At 34.7% G+C, this 23,381-nt stretch overlaps 1 protein-coding gene across 1 annotated transcript in view; it reads left to right on the top strand.

The window, feature by feature from the left end:
• The window catches only part of MYO16 (myosin XVI), a 385,194-nt gene that overhangs the window by 96,384 nt on the left and 265,429 nt on the right, over positions 1-23,381 (top strand). The window contains exons 10-12 of the mRNA XM_087814233.1: positions 5,565-5,715; positions 10,736-10,846; positions 16,802-16,867. Of these exons, the coding sequence (XP_087670359.1) occupies positions 5,565-5,715; positions 10,736-10,846; positions 16,802-16,867 (328 nt within the window). The remainder of the gene's footprint in view (positions 1-5,564; positions 5,716-10,735; positions 10,847-16,801; positions 16,868-23,381) is intronic.

The following is a 23,381-nucleotide window of genomic DNA, read 5'->3' as shown; positions in this document are numbered from 1 at the left end:
CAAGTTCTTGAGATAGACATGCTAGCTAGGTTGTAGAAGATTTATGTCTCAAAGGAGCAGACAAATAATTTATAATGGAAAGTTCTCTAAAATAATTGTTCACAAATGCCCAGAGATCAGTGATCTAGAGTTAGGAAGAAGCCTGTCCATATTTTAATTGAGATGAAGGGAATGTTGCGTCCTTCATCATTAGCCCACCTTTCTGATGAAGCTCCTATTAATTGTCATATCTCTTATCCTTCATATGTTTCTTCGTCATTTTTAAGTTCAGTGCTTGCTCTGTGTATGCAACTGCTTTTTTTAAAAATTAATCTGATAAACAGTTTGCCTGATTGATAAACATTTAATGAGTACTAAAATAAACACCAATAATAAATTATTCCTTTTTAAAGAAAAATAGCATTTTAATACATGTTTATATTCCAAAAATGGATAATCAGTGAAAATTCATATATATAATTGTTATCATATGAATGCTATTGTTAAGCACAATGATAATGGATGAAATATGTTTCATTTTAAAAGTGGAATAGAAACCTAAAGAAAAATTGTTCCACAGACGTTTAAAACATTAGCACATGCCATCAGCCTACATATGTTTTACATTTTCTTGTAGAAAATATGTGCATTACTAATTACTGTGTTGCCATTTAATTCAATTGTATTAGAGTCATTTTTATATAAATAAGAGAGTATTTGTAACCAGGTACTTGCAATTATTGTTAATAATGGATCCTAGAATATATAACCTATGATATTATTGGATGTATAAATAATTTTTTTAAAGTGCAGGTGAAAATATATGAAGAGAGATTATGTATTAACATCATAGGGCTTGATACACACTTAGATATTACCTGTTCTCATTTCTGCATTTGACAAAGAGGAAACTGTGGCCCAGAGGTTGTGAAGGCCTTAGACAGTCAGGCCAACTTGAGGTAAAAACTTAGAATGAGGTCGCTATATTCCTGGACCAATCTTCTTTCCAATTGTAGCTCTTAAAGAGCCTGCTGTTTTAGTAAGCTCACTATTTCTTCCTTTGATAAATCCTTTATAATTGGTGATTTTATGTATTTCATGAATATCTTCCTAGTTCTACCTGACCAGTCAAACCACTGCTTTATTAATAGCTTTGCACTCAGAAGTATATGCAAAGCCTCTTAAATTTTCTTTAAATCTCCAGAAAAAGGAGATGATTGATAGAAGGGGAGATAAGTAAGGATACACACACACACACACACACATATATACAGATATATGTATATACACACATATATATATATGTTTTATTGATTTCTGAGAGAGGAAGGGAGAGGGAGAGGGAGATAGAAACATCAATGATGAGAGAGTCATTGATCGGCTGCCTCCTGCATGCCCCCTACTGGAGATCGAGCCCGCAACCCGGGCATGTGCCCTGACCGGGAATCGAACCGCAATCTCCTGGATCTTAGGTTGAAAATCAACAGCTAAGCCAAGCCAGCCGGGCAGGACATATTTTGATAGATGTGAGGGTGGATTTTTAGATGTAGGCAGTGTGACATGGTAGTTAAGAATGAGAGCTCTGGAACTCAAATCTCAGCTCCACTACTGCTTGCTATATGTCCAGATCAAGTTCTTCTCCGTGGCCCTCAGTTTACTCATCTTTAGAATAGGTATAAAAATAGTGTCTGCTTTATAATGTTGTTGTCAAATAAAAAGTGAATATGCGTAGAGTACTTAGAACAGACTATTATCTCACATTAAATGCTACATAATTATTTAAATGTTTTGCAAGTGGCTCATTTATATTAGAAAATATAGGGAAACCATGACTGTCTTTAAATATCTGTAGGGCTCTCATATCAGAGAGATATAGTGCACACTCTTGGGAGCCCTAGGAATGATGAATACAAGTTCGAGCAGACAGGCATGGTTCCAGAGTTGCTCACGGAAAAAATAAGTCGTCTTTGGGAGTTATGGATATTTTATCACTAGATTCAAACAGGTCTGGATATGAAATTTGTATAAGCTTTATAACATTCCCTTTTGATAGTGAATTTTTAAAATTAATAAGCTTACTATTAGGAGGGATGTGTGCCCCGAGCACCCTCTACATTCTTGCTTAGTTTGTCAGGCGGCAAGGCATATGTAGTTAGTCCTACAGGTGACTAAGTAGTTCACACGGAGACCACAGCACTCACTGCCACAGGACGGCACTGGCTTGTCTGCTGCTTGGTGCAGTGTTTGCTGCTTGCTCACCAAATACATGACTCTTGGGCAGGTTTCTGTCCTGTAACACAACACACTGCATGTGTAGTCGTCCACTTAGGCCCACTCCTACCGTCCATGGGACAGGGGGGCAAGGAGAACTTGTGCGAACATGAAGCCCTGGATGCTGTGTTTGCAGTGAGTAATGAAGTTCTCTGTCTCTGATCCGGGAATCTCTTGTCTCCTGTATCCATCCATGAGAGAGTAACACGCTAACCAGTTAGAACTTATAAGTAGAGTAAAATCCCAGAAACTTCACAGTTCTGGACACATACAAATAGTAGCTAATTTTGTTGCCTGCTATGACCATAGTCATCGTGCTAAGCCCTTTATGTGCATTATGTGAGTAATCCCTCACTTTACAGATTGATTTCACAGAATGGTTTTATAATTTGCCCAAGGTGGCAGAGACAGACATCAAACTGTGTAGCATTTCTGACTCAAAAACGTATGCTTATTGCAGCTATGCTATACCATGCCGCTTCTTTTTAATATATGCTCCCCTCCCCCACACCTACTTGAAAATATCCTCATTGATTAAAACACTTTAAAACATCACCATCCAGAGTTCAAAAGAAATAATACTGACTTCACATTTCTGTAAACATGATTTTTAGCTATCCCTGCTTTTTCCTTAGGCCTGGCCCTAATGCAGTCAAGTCCTAATCTGTCTTTACTCACACTTTCCTAGACTAGAGTAGAGTTGGAAAACAGCGCAGGGATGGGCTACAATACAGTGAGACACTGTGGTTACTGAAAGAAGTCCCTCAGATTCCTTCCTTCCTCCTCTATCAAGGTTAAGATACAAAATTGTTTATATTTCTATATACTAACAATCAGCAACTGGAAATTAAATTTTAAAAACACATTTACAATGGAATAAAAACATGGAACACATTAGAATAAATAGAACACATTATTTGCCACATTCTAATGTCAAAAACTATAAAATACTGTTGATAGAAATTAATGAAGATCAGAATAAATGGAGAAGCATACTCTGCTTATGGGTGACAAAATTTAACATTGTTAACATGTAAATTATCCCAAAATTGATTTATCAATTGAATGCAATGCTAATCAAAATCTCACCAGGCATCTTTATAAAAACTGACAGATTCTAAAATTTATATAAAATGTTAATAACCATAAATATCCAAAACAATTTTTAAAAAGAAAAAGTTGGGTGACTCACATTACCTGATTTCAAGCATTACCATGAAGGTTCATTAATCAAGAGAGTATAATATTGGTGTGAGAATAGACTATTGTATCATTGGAATACAATGGAGTGTCCTAAAATAGACCCACACATATGTGGCCAATTGATTTTTAACAAAGGCGCTCAGGTACTTGGTTGGGGAAAGATATTCTTTTCAGAAATGATGCTGGAACAATTGGATAGCCATACGAGAAAAGAACGACCCTTGACTCATATATAGCACCATGTGCAAAAAGCCACTCATAATGGATAATAGACCTAAATGTAAAGTATAAAACTCTAAAATTTCTAGAAGAGAAAACCATGTTCATCTTGGGTTCAGAATAGAATTCTTAAATAAGACATAAGTACAAACCATAAGAGAAAAAAAAAGTTATTTGAAACATACTGTTAAAAAAAATGAAGACAAAACACAGCCTGGGAGAAAATATTTGCCAAGTGTGTATATGATAAGGGACTTGAATCTAAATATATAAACTCAATAATCTGACAACAAAGACCCAATAAAAAATAGTCAAAAGATTTGAACATGCACTTTACCAAAGAAAACATCCTTATGTCAGATAAACACATTGAAATGCAAATTAAAATCACAGTGAGAAGCCACTAATGCACTTACTTGAATGGATTTTAAAAGTATTGGCAATTGTACAGAAACCCATAGAATTTGATTAACCAATGTCACTCCAATAGATTCAGTACGAAAAAAAGTACTCACAAGGATGTGAAATAAGTGAAACTGTAACGCATTGCTGGGGGAAACACCAAATGGTACAGTCACTTTGGAAGCAGTTGGGAGTTGCTCCTAGCAACTTAGCCCAGGCAAATGAAAGCATATGTCTGCACGGACACCTGTATATGGGTGTACAGAAGCTCCATTCACAGTTGACAAAAACTGGACACAATCCCAGTCTTTGGTGAATGGGCATCCAGAGTGTATCACCTCCTGCAGTAGAATACTACTCAGCAATAAAAAACAAACTTTGCAGTATGCAGCAGCACGAATGAGTCTCAGAAACACTGCTAGGTAAATGAAGTCATCCACAGAGGGCTGCCTACTCTGACCCCTTTCATATGACATTTTGGAAGAGGCAAAACTGTAGCGAAAGAAAGAATTATCAGTGGTTGCAAGGGCCAGGAGGCCAAGGGGGATAATTGACTCCATAGGTGGTTACAAAGAGACATGGGAGGGATAAAAGGTCTATTTATTGCTGAATCTGTTGGTCACACAATTTATATAATATATATATAATATGCACACACACACACACACACACACACATATATATATATATATATATATAAAATTCAAATCTCATTGAATTGTAACCCTACAAAGGGTTACAATTATGTTTACATATATTGTACCTGATTAAATATGTATGTATTTCTGCTTGTATGGTAACATTTAGGAAAAGATATTTTTAAATCTTAATATAAAAATGTTATAATGAAAACAACATTTAGATTGTGTTTATTTTTTATGATCATTACAAAATGTCTTTCTTTTGGCAGTGTAGTCTATAGCAAAACAAAAACACGAAGTAGCTTTTATTTATTTATTTTTTGGCAAGATTGAGCTGTATAGAAACAATAAAACTTATTCTTTTTTGTAATATTGCACATCATTTCTTTCTTGCTACACTATTGTTATTTAGTTACAAACTCTAACTATTGCCCATGGTGCTATAACATATTTTAAATCCCGTATGTATAGTATTTTAATTAATTGTATGATTTTGTCTTTACTTGTTTATGATTAAGTTTCACATTTAAATATTTTTCCTAGTTTAGTTATATGTGTCAAACTTAGCTTTTAAATTACGTATTGATTTGTCTATTACAGTCATATATACATTTGTAAATATATTCTTCTCAAGTTGAATCTATTTTTCTTTTAAATGTGAAATTGAATGAAATTTGGAACTAACAGAAATGCTTACAGATTTTCCATTTTTTTTCTTGCAGTATTAAGAAACTGTTTCCTTCTTGAATAAAACAACTTTCTATAATTGAGATGTCCTGTTGTGGTAATTTCTGATTGACACAGCCATGTTAGAAGAAAACTAATTCTAGTATTGATTATTTCCTCTAGCAGCCCCCTGGTGTTGCCAATTGCCAAGCAAGACAGTTTGTTGGAAAAAGACATTATGTTCAAAGATGCAACAAAAGGTCTATGTAAGAAACAACCTCAGGACAGCACTCCTGAAAACGCCACTGTGAATGGTCCCACCAAACCCGAGCAGGTAATTACACCCTTACTGCTTGTCTGCTAGTATTGTGTCCTGTTATGTCCCAAATACCCACTAATATCCATTCAGACAAACTTTAATGAAAGCATAGGCTAGTATTTTAATTAAAAATTCCATTTATAAAATATTAATGTGTGTTATTGACCGTAAACAAATGCTGCTATTGTGTTTTACAAGGATTTGAATTTACACTCTTGACTTATTTACTGGGATTGTAAGCTCAGCCAATATGTTAATTCCTAAATATTTCCAGGTCTCTCTTTGGTCATCATTTTAATTGCTATGTAGACTCTGGTTTCTTTATTTCCTTCAAATATCCAAATATGTTCCATAACAAGAAGAAAGACAAACCAATCAGTCATTTATTCTTAAAAGTAACTGTGATGCTGTATCGTGTATATGTTTGTATATGAGCATATTCCAGGGCCCAAGTTATGGGAGATCATTTTGATGAGCTTGGAGTTACAGAATTTAATGTATTTTATGTTATCATTTCTATCGAAATAAATGATTTTTATATGTGTTGTGTTTTATAAATGGTAGGGCATTTAATAAATGTTAAGCAGTCCTTGAAATGTCTTGTTTCATGTATATAATTATGAATTCTTAAAATATATTTTAACTAGATTTTTTAAAGACTTTTTGAAAAATTTTCATTTCATTAATTTTTATTTAAAAAAAACTAAAACAGCAAAACATTTGAAATATTTTTGAATTTTATTAGGTATATTCATCTTCTCAAGCTACCATAACAAAATACCACAAACTGGGTGGCTTTGGTAAATCCAGTCAATATATCCACCTGGTTTTATTTTTAATGTAAATATAGGCTATTTTAGAATATAATAATACAAATAATACTGTACATTGGTTAACATTTCAAAGCTTAAAAATGCTATCACTTGCATTATTTTAATCTTTAAAAACAATACCACTGCGAGCAAGTTATTATGCATTTTCAAAACAACTTATAGTCAAGTTTCAAAGTGAATTTAAACTGATCAGACTTAAACTCGAGAAGCCGAAGCAAATGGCCTAGACTCACAAGTGTTTCTTTTGCTCTGTGTCTGGTGCCCTTTTGAGGACATCACAGCCCTGGTTCTCCTCCTGGAGGGCTGCCTGCCTCTGACAGCTCTGTGAGTGGAGAGAAAGTCTGCATTCCCCGGCTGCATGTGCAGTGCAGGGCTTTCAAGGCTGGAGAGAACTCTCTTTCCAGAGCCCACAGGTACACCAACACCCACATGCACAAACTATAAATCCTCAGCCAAACACAGGCCTAGTGAGTGAAAGGACCCGATACATTTCACTAAGAAACATCGAATAGAATAACTAAAGCAAGGAAAGAACAGCTGAAATGCTCTTCATGCATGGTAATGGGCTTCATTCAGCCTTGGGAGGTTTAGTATAAAGTATTTAGTCAGATTAATGCCCCTTTCGCCGTCAGGACCGTCCCAGCCAGCGCCTGTTTTTCTTACTCCCTCTGTCCCCCTCGTTCATGCGCACTGGGTTCTGTCCTCCGGACCTGTCCTCTGCAAGATCTTGTTGCCTTTATCCCATTTGTCAGGCCGCCTTTCTGCTCCTTGAACCTAGTGCTCCTGTGCATATGCTACTGACCTAGCGGGAGATCACAAGCAACCACATAAAACAGCAAAGTTGACCACACTCAGAGCAGTGTTGCCAAGTGGAGACGGAGCCAGTGAATTCAAAGTATCTTCAAAATTTAAATTTCCTTTATCTTGAAACATTTCTGAACATTTACCCTGAGTTGTGTCCGCGTTGTGTTCTAAATCTCTGCTTTTGGAAATATATATGGAGATATATATATAATGGTGCCTTATGTGTCTTCAGAAGAACCAAGATGGTGAACTCTAGAGAGGATGTTAATTTTTTTCCCCCGTATTTACCTCATCTCTTTTTTTACTAGAGTAATAACTGTTCAGCAGACATTGGTAGTACATACTGTTGAGTCTACAACTACAACATAAATATATTCACAGACGTGTTTTTCTTTTTCTTTCTACTTGTTATCAGCTGCCATGGTGCTTTCAAAATCTTCATAAAAAATGTGCCCCTTTGATAGCCGTGCTTAAGATTGATTATCAAAGCTTCCTTCCTGATCATTTTGGTATCTTATGATAAATTGAAGGAATTCTTCTCTTGATCTAATCTAATACTCTATTTGTCACAGCTCATTACTACACACAGGCAAGGGAGTCTTCACATTTTTATTGTCGGCCTAGTATGTTCTCTAACCCATGCAACAGCTGTGCCACTGAAGATAAAAATCCTCTGGAATACCAAGGAGATGTCTGCGGCAGCTCCTGGGCACAAATGGGGAGCTTCTGTTAGTGCCACTCCTGCTTCCCTGCATATGCACACTGAGATTTGCATTGAGCTCGTTAAAGTTGTGGTGATAAGAGGAGTATTATTATCTTAGTGTAAATCGTTACTTCTGAAGACAAAAAAATCTTGCCTTGATTTTTCTTCTTTTTATGATTTCTTTGGGAGTTAAATATGTATGCTGACTTGCAGGAGACTTTTGTCTTATCATTGCATTGTGCAAAATTACTGCAGCCATATTATTGGCTTATCTCATGTATATGCATGGATATATATAAGTGTGGGTATTAATTTTTTTATGTATATATATGTGTATGTATGTATATGTATGTGTATATATATATATATATATATGCACTGTGTGTAAAACATGAATGGATTGAGAAGTACAGATTGGTAGTTATAAAATAGTCATGGGGATGTAAAGTACAGCATAGGAAATAATAGTTTATAATACTTTCATAACTACATAGGGTGCCAGTTGGGTACTGGAAATATCAGGGGACACTTTGTAAAGTATATGATTGACTAATCACCACACTGTACACCTGAAACTAATATAAAATAATATTGAATGTAATTTAGAAACTTTTTTTTAAAGTTAAAAACAATCTCACAGGAAGATATACCACTGGGATTTAAATATCATTCACACAGGTAAATACAAATAATTGATGTCTTAAGTGAGTTTGAGCTTCCCAGTATTCCAGTACCCAGACCAGTATGTAAGATTTTACAGGAATCAGCATGACTGATGAAAAAGCAGAATGAAAACCTGCCTGGGTCAAGAAGGCTGGAGACTACTAGGTCCTTCACCTGGGGGTGAGGCCGAGGCAGTGTCCCTGCTTGATTGCCATGCTCCTCTGAGAACCGTCAGTCTCGGCAGCACTTTGGGCCTATGACTCTTCTAAGTGGAACTAAATATATAAAGTTAGAAAACATATCACACAATACCTAAATTGATTTTGACAACCCAGAAAATATTAGGAGGGCTGGGACATGATGACTTCTACTCAACAGGCACCAGGGTTTGGGTGCTGTTCTTGAACTATGTAAGTAAATATTTCTGACATTATCAAAGCCTTAAAACTGTGTCTCTAACCCAAAGTTAAATGACTGATTTTAATAAGACTATATATATTCTTTATAGGTTAATTCCGAATGATATTTTGAGACATTTTTTTATTTAAATGCTACAAAAACAGAAAATAAACTGGAGGTATTGGCTGAGTGTGTGCATGTTGTGGGAAAGGGAGAAGCTTGTTCCTGACACTTCCAAGGTCTGGAATATTTTAAAAGTTAAATTTTAATGAATAAACACGCTGTTATTGGAATACTGTGTTTCCGACTTATACAAATGGTTGCACCTCCAATGCAAGAGAGCCCACTGCCACGATACCCTTTCATCTATAAGATACAATGAACCACTCTTCTGAGTACTTGAAATTCCCAGTAAAGAATTTATGTTTCTATTATTAATGAATTAGGATTAACAGTCTGGGATAACAATGACATGAGTTTATGAACTCACGGGAAAGATTGCGTTTTGGGAAATAGTCATTAGTGTCAGAGAAAGAGTCCTAAATTTAGTTTTTAAAAAAAATATGTAATATTTTTACTGTATAAACATTTAGCTGAGGGACAGTAATATTTAAGTTTAGCTTTTTTAGTGATGAGGCATCCAATTGTTCAGTGTTTAATACGAATATAAAATGCAGGTATAAATATAGACTATAAGCACCAATGCTAATAATACAAATAAACTTACTGTTATTAAAAATTAACTATGGGCACCAGTGAATTCACAAGAGCATTAATAAGAATATTCTTGTTCTTTTGCTCCTCAGTGTTTCACATGAGAAAACCAAAGTTGTCATATCAAATGTCTTGCTTTTCAGAGCATATTTTGTGTATATGAAGTTAAACATTGACCATTTCTAACTTAGGATAGATTTTCATCTAAATAAATAATTCAAACTTATCTGTTTTTTATTTTTAATCTCACCTAGTTTTTAAACTGTCACTCTATGTTAAATTGAATAGGAAAGCATTTTTTTTTTCTTGACAGAATTATCTTAATCTCACAGCTACTTCAATCTTAAGAATATTATAGAGCTGAATAAAAATCACAAGCCAGAATTCTAGAGTTTACTTTAAAAATCTGGCGTTCTCCTAGATGTATGCAGAAACTAAACTCCAGGCACGTTGCTTCCATGCCAACAACAGTAATTTGAGAGAGCAGTTTTGCTTTAGCTTTGGAAACCCTGCAAATACATGAGCTTTTTTCAGCTTCTTGTCTTACAAAAGAGTCAGCACTGTTTAGAGCTGTCTAAATTGTAAGTAGGGACTAGGAGGAATCAACATGCTGACATGGTTTTGATAGACTTAATGTCTTTGAAGAATGTAAGCTTGCATCTGACGTGTGTGTGTGTGGGTATGTGTGTGCTCACATGCACGCATACACACTCACTGGTAGAGAACAGAAATTCTCATCTGAATATATTTTTCTGTAGCTGCTGACTTTTTTTGTTTCTTATAAGTGAACCATTTCATCTTTTAATAGTTTCAAACTCATGTGGTTTTTAAACTTTCGACATGTAATTGAAATGGAACATCCAACTGTGAAGAAAGGTGATTGCGAAGCAATTAGAATTGATCTTATTTTTTTCCCCAGGTCAAGCTAATGCCTCCTGCTCCAAATGATGACCTAGCAACACTCAGTGAGCTCAATGATGGCAGCCTGCTTTATGAAATTCAGAAGCGCTTTGGGAACAATCAGATATACGTAAGTGCCCTTGAAATTGCCTTTTGCACTGCATTTGTCTTGCTGCATATTTTTACCCTTCGGTGCTGCAAATATTACAGATAATGGGTTTATTGTTGCTTCTGGTCATGCTGATAGCTTCAGGCAGATTTCTCCAGAGCTCAGGTGGATTCTTCTGGTGCAGTTATAAGGCAAGTTCAGCAAAGTTCCAGATTTCAGAGTTGCGAAGTGAATGTTACTTTCCTGAGGGTAGACAACTTTCTTGTAATGCTTGCTGGTGAAGGTCTTGCTAGAACCGTCAGATCTGCTAATCAATTTTTTAAAATGCTATTTGTTTCGTCTACTGTAATTTAGCCTTCTAGACCTGGAAAAGGAAACTAAAGAGGAAAAGTTGGTTCTGCAAGGAGAACTGCCTCCCTATTGCATGAAGCCATAAACTATTGTTCCTCTGAATTATCAGGAAATGTCTGTGTGTAAAGGAAATAATTTATACAGGGATCTTTGATAATAGGATACAAATATATGACTCAGGTGACAGACAATGGGGAGAATTTATTTGCTGTGGTTCTATCTTGCTTTATATGTGTTATTTCTACCAGTATTAGTAACAATTTAGACACCATGTGACCTCAGATCTCAATCTCTCTCTCTCTCTCTTGCTTTTGTTATATTCAACTCAGAGCAATTCAATCAGAATATCTACAGAGAAATCTGATTATACACTCATCTGCTATCCCTTTTTGATAACACCCCATTTTTCTAGTGTACTGAGAAACTGATTAAGTAATTTTCATGGAAATGTGAAGTCTGAGATTCCCTTGCAAGTAGTAAATTGCCAGGTGCTGATTAGCCTATGAACATTGAGTGCAGCATTTTAAAGCTTGGATAGACTGTCTGCCACTGTAAATATGCTTAAAATGAAATGCTTCTCTTAAAATTAATGGGATTGTGCCACTGGCATAAAGTGGTGAAACCTGATTACTTTGGTCTGTTATTGCCCTGTTACTTGTATATTATTTTTATTCCATTTTTTCTTCTTACCCTGTGTTGATTCTTGTTTTTAACTTCTTAATTATTTTTTCAGAAGACCACTGCTTGTTTTGAATTTTTTTATTTCTCCATATTTCTCCAAGCTTTTCAAGTGGATTTTCTTCAAAGCCACCGTCTTTTTTTTTTTTTTCCTAACACAGTTATCTAAAGCAAACCTCATTCCTTTTCTATCTGATCTCACAATGAACTGAAGTAATTTTTATAAAGAACAAGTATAATTGTAAAACTCCCAGTCTTAAACCTTGCCTCTGGCTTTCCATTTTTCTTGGGAGGATGACCACAGTCCAGAGGCGAGAATCCCCTGAAAGTCTCATCAGGACCTGGCCCCTGAACAACACGTGTCACTGCCCCCCTTCCTGCATCAGGGAATTTTCCTATGTTTCTTTCCATAAAGTTCTCATTCTACGTCCATTAAAATACTTAGCTTTAGAAACCCCCACTCAGAAGTTCTCTAGTCTTTATGTTAACTTTCTGGATTTAGTCACTGTGGAGAATCTCTCTGCAGAGCACTTATAACTGCTTGTGATCATAATACCTCGTCGGTGGTTTGGTTAACATCTGGCTTCTTACTAGACCCTGAGCTCAGAATAACGGCCGGGGTGGTTTTGCTCATCCAGAGGCCTGGCCAGGCCCTTTCTAATCTTAAATAGCAAATGCTTTCTACCTGTTTATCTGAGCCACGGCTCCAGCTCCTCCACACAGTGGACCGTCGTCATAGATCCTTTCTGCTCTCTTTCTGGATAATCAGAATTAACATCCCCTGCTTTGCTTAAGTTCACATAAAAATAAATTTGCCGCTGTGTGAGGCGTGGTTTTCCTCTTCTCAGTACCTGAAATATTGAAGAGCTGAATTATCTAGGAACAGTTTTGTGATGAGTGTTCTTTGTTATGGTATCTGAATTCACCCTCATGGATAGACAGACAGTTTAAACATTATTGATTGAATAGTAATAAGCGATTCTCAAAGTGTATCCTATGGATCATTGAATATCTGAATCTCTTATTAGCAGCCTGCAATGAGAGTAAGCATTTAGAAACTCATGGCAATTTGATGGTTTAATTTTCATCTGTTGAATTTAATAAGTATCAAGGTTTATAATTTGTATTTCCTTGTCATTTTCAATTTCATTTTTCGAGGAATTCATCTTTATTATGTTTTATAAAATATCAGTCCATAATGAGTTGGAAATAAAAGCCCGTGTTACTTCCCCATAAATATAAAGGCACTAGTTCAGTAGATGTCTCAAGATTAAAATATTCAAATCTGAGAGTCTGATCTCGACACTCAGCCCCCCAACATTTCCCTTCTATGGCCTCTCCCATTGCAATTAATGACATCCCCTTTCTTCCAACTTTCAGGCCAAAGTGCCTGGTAAGAGTATTGCTTGATTTTCTTCCATGTTCCACATCTGATTTTACTGAAAATACCATCAGAATATTTTTTGGTGCTATTTAGAAATATGCACAGAATATGACTTCCACTGCTGCCGCTGGCCCATCAGGGCCAAGATAAATATTTCATCTGCATTAATTGTTGAACAAGGATTTTCATCTTTTTTTTTTTTTTTTTTTTTTTTGCTATAGTCTGATGTTATATAAAATGATCTTTCAAAATAATCTGTAAATTGCTCTTTTAATTAAGTGTATAGCATTCCATTTAGCTATTGAATTGAGAAGTTTTTATATAGTCTGTAGCAGTAGGAAGTTCCCACATCATCAAACAGAAAATGAGTTGCAGATGATGAGACATTTGCTTGCTAGGAAATGCACAGGATAAGAGCACTGCATTCCCCAAACAATTATTGTCAACAGATAGAATAGAAGATGCAATCAGATCTCTTCATGGATGGCTGATAAGCATGAAGGCGATCTCTTTACAAACACACTAGTAGAACTGGAGACCAATAAAGAAATGAAATCCCACAAAATAAAAATAAATTCGATAACATCTCATTAGCCAAATATAGAACCTGGTTCATTTCAGCCACTTACTAATTTACTGTTCCCCTCAAGGTGACCCAGTTGGATGCAGCAGTTCTTACTATGAGTATCTCAAGAGGTGAAAGTTTACAAGCTGGTGTCAAAAGCTGAAGTCTCTCTCACTTCCAGGTTATTTGAAATTATATGGATGGACACACTGTTTTTCAAGCTAGCCCAGTTATCTAAAGTCCCACCTACAGTATGCTGTGCTGTGCACTACCTGCCTTATAGTTCAGTCTAAAAGACCCTTTTGAACACTTGACATGTGTTAAGTTATTTAAAAAAGTAACGCATTAGAAAAAATGAGGTAAGGGAAATCTTAACATTTCTACAATTTTAAAAATTATAGAAATTCTTTCTCTGTAGTAATTTAAAATTTTCTCTTTTATCAAAATAGCCTCTTCAGATTATGGTATAAGCCTATATAAAATCACTTTTTATGACTATCATTAACATTCAGATCACACTTTTATAAATTATTTTTTTATTATAAAAATATGTTATCAAAGACAGTCTCAATTTTCTTCAATAAGTAGACCAATATAAAGAAAGTTATATCTTAATAGGAAAATGCAATTTAGAGGTACTCTGTTTTGACTTTATCTTAAAATTTCCATCTTCCTTAGTTAACAGATTTCTCAATTATCCCCTGGTCTACTGTCTAGTTTCATTTTTATTCTCTGGAATTTAAGAGTAATTTTGAGATACTAAACTAATAAGATCTCCTTTCAGCTCAATTATTTCACTTTTATTTCTTTTCTTCTTTACTTGACTATAACATTCTGGTCAATCCTTCTCTTAAGTAAATGTATTGAATTACACCAGATAAAGGGAACAATGCACAACCTCCTAGTGTATGGCTACAAGGATTTTTATTTGGTGAGTACACATATAGCCAGCAGCTTCATAAAGAAATGGAATATAAGAAGCTCCTTCCCCAATTCACCCTAATTATTACAAAAGTTTCTGACATATAGGGCTATCGAATTGTTTTGTCTGGGTTTTTATTTTATTATTTAATTTTATTTTACATAAAAGGAATCACCAAGTATATTCTCTTTTGTGTCTTTCATCTTTCACTTATCATTATGTTTCTGTTATTCATCCGTTACTTGTCGCACTGCTTATCTGTTTTTACTCCTGTACAGTAACCTACTGGGTGAATATATCCTAATTTAGTAGTTGACTCTACAATTGAGGAACCTTTAAGTTTTTTCACTTTGTACTTATTATAAATAGTACTGTTATAAACTACCCTACATGGTTTTGGAGGCTCACATAGATACAGATTTCTGCCGGGCATTTACCTAGAACTGGAATCCCAGCATCATAAGGTATGTTCAGCTGTAGGAGATGCAGCCAAGTAGTTTTTCAAGGTGGTTACACTCCCACCAGAGACTTTCAGTTTTACGCATTCTCATCAACACTTAGCATGGCCAGTATTATTTGTTTTATTAATTTTTTTTCAAATTCTATCTATTCTGGCAGTTTATTTGGTTGAATTCTATTATCTGTTCAATGTTGAATGTATCATTGCAATTCAATTTGTCAGTATTTTGCTCAGAATTTTTAAATGTATTTTAATGAGAGAGAGTAGCCTGTATTTTTTCTTTCAATATATTAGTTACGGTTTCAATACCAAGTTTGTGCAGGCCTCTTAAAATGAAATAATGTTCTCTCTTCTGTTATTTTCTGGAATAATTTGTCTTCCGCTTGTTTATTTCGTACATCAGTGTCGGGAAGCATTCACCAGAGAAGCCTGAGTTTTCTTTGTGGAATGGTTTTTGGGCATAGATTCAATTTCTTTTACACATCTGCTGATTTTCTAGGTATCCATTATTAATTTCTATCTTAATTTTACCACGATCAAAGAATACATTCTGTGTGACTCAAATCCTTTAAATAGAAGGAAACTGGTCTGTGTTCAATTGTGAAAAATGTACATGTATTCTGCAGTTTTTGCTAAAAAGTGTCCTGTTTAAGTAGATTGGTCAACTTGCTTGTTATTTCAAACTTTTGTCTGGTTTTCAATGAGTTAGTAAGAAAAAACTGAGAAAATTGCCCACTGTCACTGTGAATGCATGTTTTTCTTCTTAAAGCTGTTGTTGCTTCATATATTTTATCCTAGATTTTAACCTCAGAGAAGTTTAAAATTGCTGCATCTTCCTGATTGATTTATCATTGTATCACTGTGAAGTGTCCCTTTTCATCACTGGTACTGCTTCTTACCTTAACGTGTATTTTCTATGAATGGAATGTTGCTAAACCACCTTTGTTTTTGTTTTTTTTTGCTATTATTATATGTCTTTCTTCATCCTTTAACTTTCAAATTTTATTACCTTTAATACTTAAAGTGTTTCTCTTCAGATTAGCACGTAGTATTTTACTCCAGATCATAATCTTTTCTCTTTTAATGATGGTATTTCGTAGCTTTGTATTTGATGTAATTACTGATGCATTTGGGTTTTAATCTATCATTTATTACTTGCTATCTATTTGTTGCATCTGTTCTATGTGCCTTTATGTCTTATTACTTGTCCTTTCTAATGACAATTGTCTTTATTTGCTTTCTGTGCTTTATCAGCTTTTCAGTTATGCATTTTATTATTCTGTAGCAACATAGAACTTCTTACTCCATTTATTTCCTCCAGTCTATTTTGCTATGTGTTTTAATCATGTATTTTTTTATCCAGTTTGGTTCTCACAGAACCCCTTTAAGATAAATGCTCAGAATCTAATCCTTTCACTTTTTATGTATTCAGTGGAACAAACCTGTTGGCTCTGTTTATTTGAATTTCACTTTTCTGTTTCTTTATTTACAAACTCAGAGCAATTCCCAGATGTTAAAAGTGCAATTTTTACTTATTCTTTATATTACACAGTGATCTTTAACTTCAAAGGTGCTATTTATATGGTTCAAGAACTAGTTATTCTTTTCTCTAACAGACTTTTATCGGGGACATCCTCTTGCTTGTTAACCCATTCAAGGAGCTTCCAATTTATTCCACCATGGTGAGTATACAATTTAAAACGTCATTTAATAATATACAATGATACGCATCAGACAAACCTATTTGTATCAAAAGACGATTGGTTAAGAAGAAAAACCATAACAATAAGTAAAGTCAAAGTTTTCAGAAAATTCTAAATTGAGTAGTTGCATGATGAATCTCTTCATTATATTTAATCTTTAAATATTTTGGCGTATAATTGTTCATAATACTATTATTTAAATTCTTTTAGTATTTTGAGTGATTTCTTTCCATTCTTTATGTTGGTTTTTTAAGCCTTCTCTGATACTTTAAAATGAATTTGCTAGGAATTCATTAATTGTATTAATCTTTTCAAAGAAAACTCTTGACTTTTAAATGTTTTCTATTGTATATGTATTGTTCTGTACAATTGATTTTTGCTTTTTATATTTATTTTTTCTTCTCTCTACTTCCTTTGAATTTAATTTGATAGTCTTTTAAGTTGTACAGTTGTGTTATTGATTCTTTTGCCTTTTCTAAATCAATATTTAAGGCTTTTTATTTTGCTTTAAGCACAGCTTTACTAAATTCTACATCTTTGATATTTCACAATTTTATTATTATTCAATTAAAGATATCTGTTTCCTATTATTATTTTTCTTTATTGTATGAATTTTATAAAAATACAAACTTATTTTTTTCTGTTTTCTACATTTACTTCTCTTGTAATCTACAGTCTGGTTGCTAGATTGGCTAGGTTACTTGGCTGACTAGATTACTAATTCTCTCTTCTATTGTTTTGAATCTATAGATAAAATCATGTATGAATTTGTTGATATCAGTTGTGTTTTTTCAATACTAAAATTTTTATTTTATACTTAGAAGTTCCAGTTCTCTGGTGAAATTCTTTGTTTCACCACCTGTTTTTCTTGAAAATGTTTGTAATTTATTTTAAAATATGTTTGTTAATGCTACTAATAATACTTATTATTAATCTAGTAACTCATACTAGATAATAGTAATTCTAATAATTCTAATCTAATTGTAATATCTAATTATATCTGGGTCTGTTTCATGTGTGTTTGTCGGTTGGTTTCCATTACATGGGTGTTATTTAGTGACATTCTTGGAAAATGTTGTTTGAGTACTGAACCTTTTATATAAATATTTATAGAGGCTGGCATGGTATTATCTTCTTCCAGAGAAGTTTTGATTTTTTTCCCCCTGGTGGGTAGATAAGTTATAGCCAGATTGACTTTGTGTTTGTCCTTGTGCGTAAGGCGGCCCTCTCAGAGGTCTCAGTTGAGAAGTTGGGGTGATGTCCATAGTCTTTCCTTTGTTACTGAGACCTGAACCTGAAATTGTGTCTTCCCAGCAGTGTTAAACTGCTGAGATCTCTGCTGAACTCTTTAGACACTTATGTTTATTTTCCATGAGGCCTCTGAGCTTTCCTCTGCAAATTGGCAATGTACAAGGAGAAAAAGTCATGCAGGAGATCTTGTTTGGCTCGGGGCATTTTTATATGCTCCAAGATCTTGATCCCTTAAGTTATAGCTGCTTTGGTGATTTTCAGAGGCCTCCAATAAGGTGCTTAATTTGTATTTTATCCAGATTTTACAGTTGTTCGTGGTGAGATCATTAGTCTGTTTCCAGCTACTTTATTATAGCTGCAATAAAATAGGCTATTTCTCTTTTTATTGCATTTGTGTCTGAAGATCATTTGCTTTCAAATATCTAAGCTTGGTTAAAATTGCATTATTTTTAATTCTGTATGTATCTTTCAGAGAGAAAGAGAGAGGTAGATAAACACATGCTATTTAAAGCTAACTGCTGATGTATTGTTCCTGACGTAGACTATGTTGTCACATTTGATTGTAGCGTGAACAATAATCTTATGGTGAGACAAAAGTGAGCTTTAAATAATTCAATAAAATGTGCATATATACATACATAAATATTATATAAATGCTTCTGTGGATCTAGAGATGAAATTCTATGTATTAGGGAAAATTTAAATAATTGCTGTAATATGGCATTACTGTCATATTATGTTGTAGTTTGCAATGGAATAAACCTGTTATTTTGTGGTCTGTTTTTAGGGTGTCAACAGTATGGCAGTTTTATGGCTTTAAATAATATGTTGTATTTACAGTTCTTACAGAAATACATGCTAGTAGATAAAAAAAGAGAAGCATGAGGAAACATTTTCCTTTAATAATATAAGAATGAATATAATGCCTTGAGATTTTTGCCAGAACACTTCATTAAAACTTAAAATGGTGAATTCAGTCTATAAATTATATGTATTATTCTTTATATCCATCGTTTCCAACTGACTCTGACATAGATAAGAGGAAAATAAATATATTTGGGCAAACTATGCACTGATATAAAGCTTACAGTAAAATTACCCAGTTTTAACAGGCCATAGTGAAACTCCACGGTGTCTGGTGCTGTGGATTCACATACATTACGTAGAATCAAATAGTTTGTACTCCCCTGGCTTACAAGTAATAACACATAAAATTATAGATATTAGGTAGATACCAGGGTTTAATTTTTAGGTTGAATTAGTGGGCATCCTGTGTGGCAATATTAGTATCTTGTAATTTAAAATCAGCTACTCATGTGCTGACCCATGTTTAAATCATCTCATTGTTCTGTGGACACACAGGAGAAAGTTTCATTTCTTTTCGTGTATCTATTGATTATATTTATGTGTGTGTTTATTGTTTTAAATGATAAATTTCATTTAAATAGTTTTGTTTCTTCCCATGTTGGTTAGTTTAATAAAAGAAAAAGAATAAAACATTGAATTTGATCACATCTATAAAGATTATACAAACCGGGAGAACATGTTCTGTGTTTCATGTTAGAGAAAGAAAGTCCAGAGCTGCCATCTGTGTCTTACTTTTTTTTTGTTACCAATACTGTTAACTGTGTTATATTAAGCCTTTGCAAAATATTCCTTTCTTATCTAGCAGGTTATTAATCATGGGCGTAGAACACCTTTTGTGGCAAACTTCCTTTGGAGACTGATGTAAACACATGACAGCGAGCCCGCTGCCCACGAGGCGGCCTGCCCCGTGAGCAGTGCTGATCGCAGGCTGACAGTCACCGGGGAGAAGTGGTGCTGAGGGGCCAGCAGGCAGACAGTTCTACACGAAGCCTAATCAACAGGGAAAGGCTCAGTATTACGCTGCCTATTTATGCCGAAGACAAGTGTCATCGCTCATTTTAAACACGTAAGAGGCAGGGGAAGGGAGAAAATAGAAAAGTAGCCAGATCTTTCTGAATGGGTTATACAGACAAAGCAACCTTATTAATCAGGGGTAAGAATACTTTATAAAACCAACAAACATTTCTTTAGTCTATTAAATATAACATGTTGTGTTAGATATGTGGAAATGCTGAGTAAGAAACTCTTGGTAATTAAGAAATGTGTAGACACCCTAGAAGCAAAATGCAAAGATAAATAAATAAATAAATAAATAAATAAATAAATAAATAAATAAATAAAAATAAAAACCGCACAGATTCCACTTGTAACTGAGGACAGAAAAATACCTGTGTTGGGGACGTATGCTATTAATGGCCACGTCAAAAGGTAAGAATGGAAGGAAATCTTAGATTAACAAAAGCATTACGTGGAAAATATAATGCAGACAGAAGTGAGAATGAGCGATAATATTGATAAGGATAATCCTAACAGATATAAAGTTAGATGGCTTGTCAACACTTAGAAAACTAGAATTTATGTGAATGAAAATCTTCAAGGTTTCATAGAAATAAAGAGAAAATAACATCATATTAAAATTATTTCATATTTATATTACTTTTAAAGCATAGAATTAGCATCAAGCAAAGTATTACCAGGTGAGAGCAATGGACTATTTTACAATAAAAACTCTAAAATTGCATGAAAAGGAGACTTATGAGAGAAGGGAACTGAGAAAGGTTACTAGCTTGGTTATCATGACAAAACTTTATTTAGACACTCAAGGTCTACTACCACAGTTACGGGAGTTTGATTGGCAGTTAAAGCTTACACTTTCTTATGGCACAATTTGCTACATTACAAACACAACTTTTAAACTTTCATCTAGACATAAAAGAAAACAGTGATGTCAAACCATATTCTGTTGAAATGAGAAAAGCTGCAGACTCTTGTAAATTCCTTGGAAGCGGCTAATCAGGTCATCCTGCAGTTGAAGTAACTGGAAAGGATGAATCCCACCAACTTCATCAGATTCCACTGCTACAGCTGATATGACAGAGTGCACACTGTGTGTTCAGAGAACCTGCAACATAGTATAACGCCAAGCTGAGAAAGCAGCCGAGTTGAGATTACAGAGATAAAAATTTATTCAACTTCCCTAAATAACAGGAAATTACATGGTTGACAGGAAATCAAGCTCCACCACTAACTAGCCATGTGACCTAGGACCAGTCACTAACTTCTTTGCGTCTATTTCTTTATCTGTTAAAAGGAAGATGATTCTCATGCCCAAGCCATAGGTTTCTGGGAGGATTGGATGGGAGAGTGAGTGCTGAGAGCAGGAGCAAGCACATAGCAAATGTAATCCATTATTACTCTTATTAAACTATCTTTGATAAAGTTGCCAATATTTATACGTGTAACATGTTGCCTTATTGTTTGAAATGCTACTTTCCTGGTTACCAGAGAGTTTCTGCATCTTTTTTCATATTTTTTGGCCACTTTTTTCCATTTATATTCTTTGACCAATTTTTTCTTTTATTTCCAGTTTTTCTCTCATTGATTTCTAAGCGTCACTTAGAAAATACTGATAATTTATTGATTATATGCACAGCTTATTCTCCTCTCTGTCTTTGCTTTGATTTTTTATTTTATTATTATAGTGTTTGTGGCTGCACAAGAATTGTTAAATGTAATGTTGTGAGATCGACCTATCTTTACGATTATAACTTGTTTGTGATCTTCATTTCCTTACCCAAGTCATGAGAGCACTATTCTATATAATTATCTAAATAAGCACAGGGCAATTAAGCTTTGCCCTGGCCAGGTAGCTCCATTGGTTAGAGCATCATCTGAATACACCAAGGTTGTGAGTTTGATCTCCAGTCAAGGCAGATACAACGAATGCATAAATAAGTGGAATCAACCAATGAGTGCATAAATAGGTGGAACAACAAATCACTGTTTCTCTCTCTCCCTTCCCTCTCTAAAATCACTCAATCAATAAAAATTTAAAAAATAAATTATTTAAGCTTTGCTGTTCATATTGGTGACTTAGATTCATCTGGAATTTATTTTTACACATGACATGAGATAAAATTCAACGTTTGTTCCCTTTACGAATTTATGGTCAGTTTCTCAGCACCACTCTTTACTATACTGATAAGTGATGCAGGACCATGTCATGCATTAGTTCCCTACCCAGGCATGTCCTGTGTTGGTTCTGTGGTGTCTTCTAGTGGTCTCTTTCTTTAGTGTCTGTACCAGAACCACAGTGTTTAATGATTTGGGCTTTTTGAAATTCATAATGAGATATAATGCATGTGGGAAAGTGCTCATTTCTAAGTGTGCAGACTAGTAAATGTTCATGAGTACTCAGAGGCAGAACGTTACCAGCTCTCCAGAAGCCTCACTCTCGCTCCTTTTGCATCACTTCTAACACCTTGCCCAAGGTCCCACCAACCTGATGCCTAACAGCGTAGATTAGTTTTACCTACTTTTGTATTTTATGTAAATGGGCCTGATAGTGTGTTCTCGTATGTATCTGAGAGTTTCCACTCAACATGATGTTCGTGAGATTCACCTAAGTATGTCTTATAACCATAGATCATTTATTCTGCTTTTAAACACTCTTTCCCCCTATAATTTTAAATAACTATAAACTTACGGAAAAATTACAGACAAATAGTACAAACAACTTTTTTCCTGAGCCATTTTCAAATAATCATCTGGCATGTTGTGCTATCAACATTGACGACACGTGCCATACATTTCCTACAAACAAAATCACTCTCCTATCTGACCTCCACACAACCATCAAAAATAGGAAGTTACTGCCGCTGCGGTGCTGTCGCCTGATCCAGAGGCCTCGTTCAGTTTGTCCCACTGTCCAGCAGTGCCCAGGTAGCCCAAGATCCAGGCCCCATGCAGGGCACCCTGATCCAGCCCGCCCCAGGCTCCTCAGTAGGGAGAGCGTCTTCACCCTTCTCTTGAACCCCCCCATCTTGACATCTTTGAGGAAAGAGACCACTTACATTGTAAAATAAAAATAGTTTGCCTGATATTTCTTCCTGCCTCAGAAGCCTTCCTGTTATTTCATTGTTAGTCACATGTAAATGGATTAGAAACTCAAAAGGACTAAAAATCCTGGCACAGAATCACCATGGCAATCATCATAAATCACTGTCACTGAAATTAAGTTAATTAAAATTTTGTTTTTCCGAGAAAATTATGAATTCATGTGTGTTCCAGTGGCAACTGCCTTCTATTTAAATGAAAAAGCCTTCCTACCTTCTGCGACTGAAACGAAATGTGGCTGCGAAATTGCATTTGATGT

Source organism: Miniopterus natalensis, chromosome 2 (assembly GCF_054644295.1).
Source record: "Miniopterus natalensis isolate mMinNat1 chromosome 2, mMinNat1.hap1, whole genome shotgun sequence".
Taxonomy (NCBI): Eukaryota; Metazoa; Chordata; class Mammalia; order Chiroptera; family Miniopteridae; genus Miniopterus; species Miniopterus natalensis.
The sequence above is the reverse complement of the archived record's forward strand: the minus strand, read 5'-3'. Positions and strand labels throughout refer to the sequence as shown.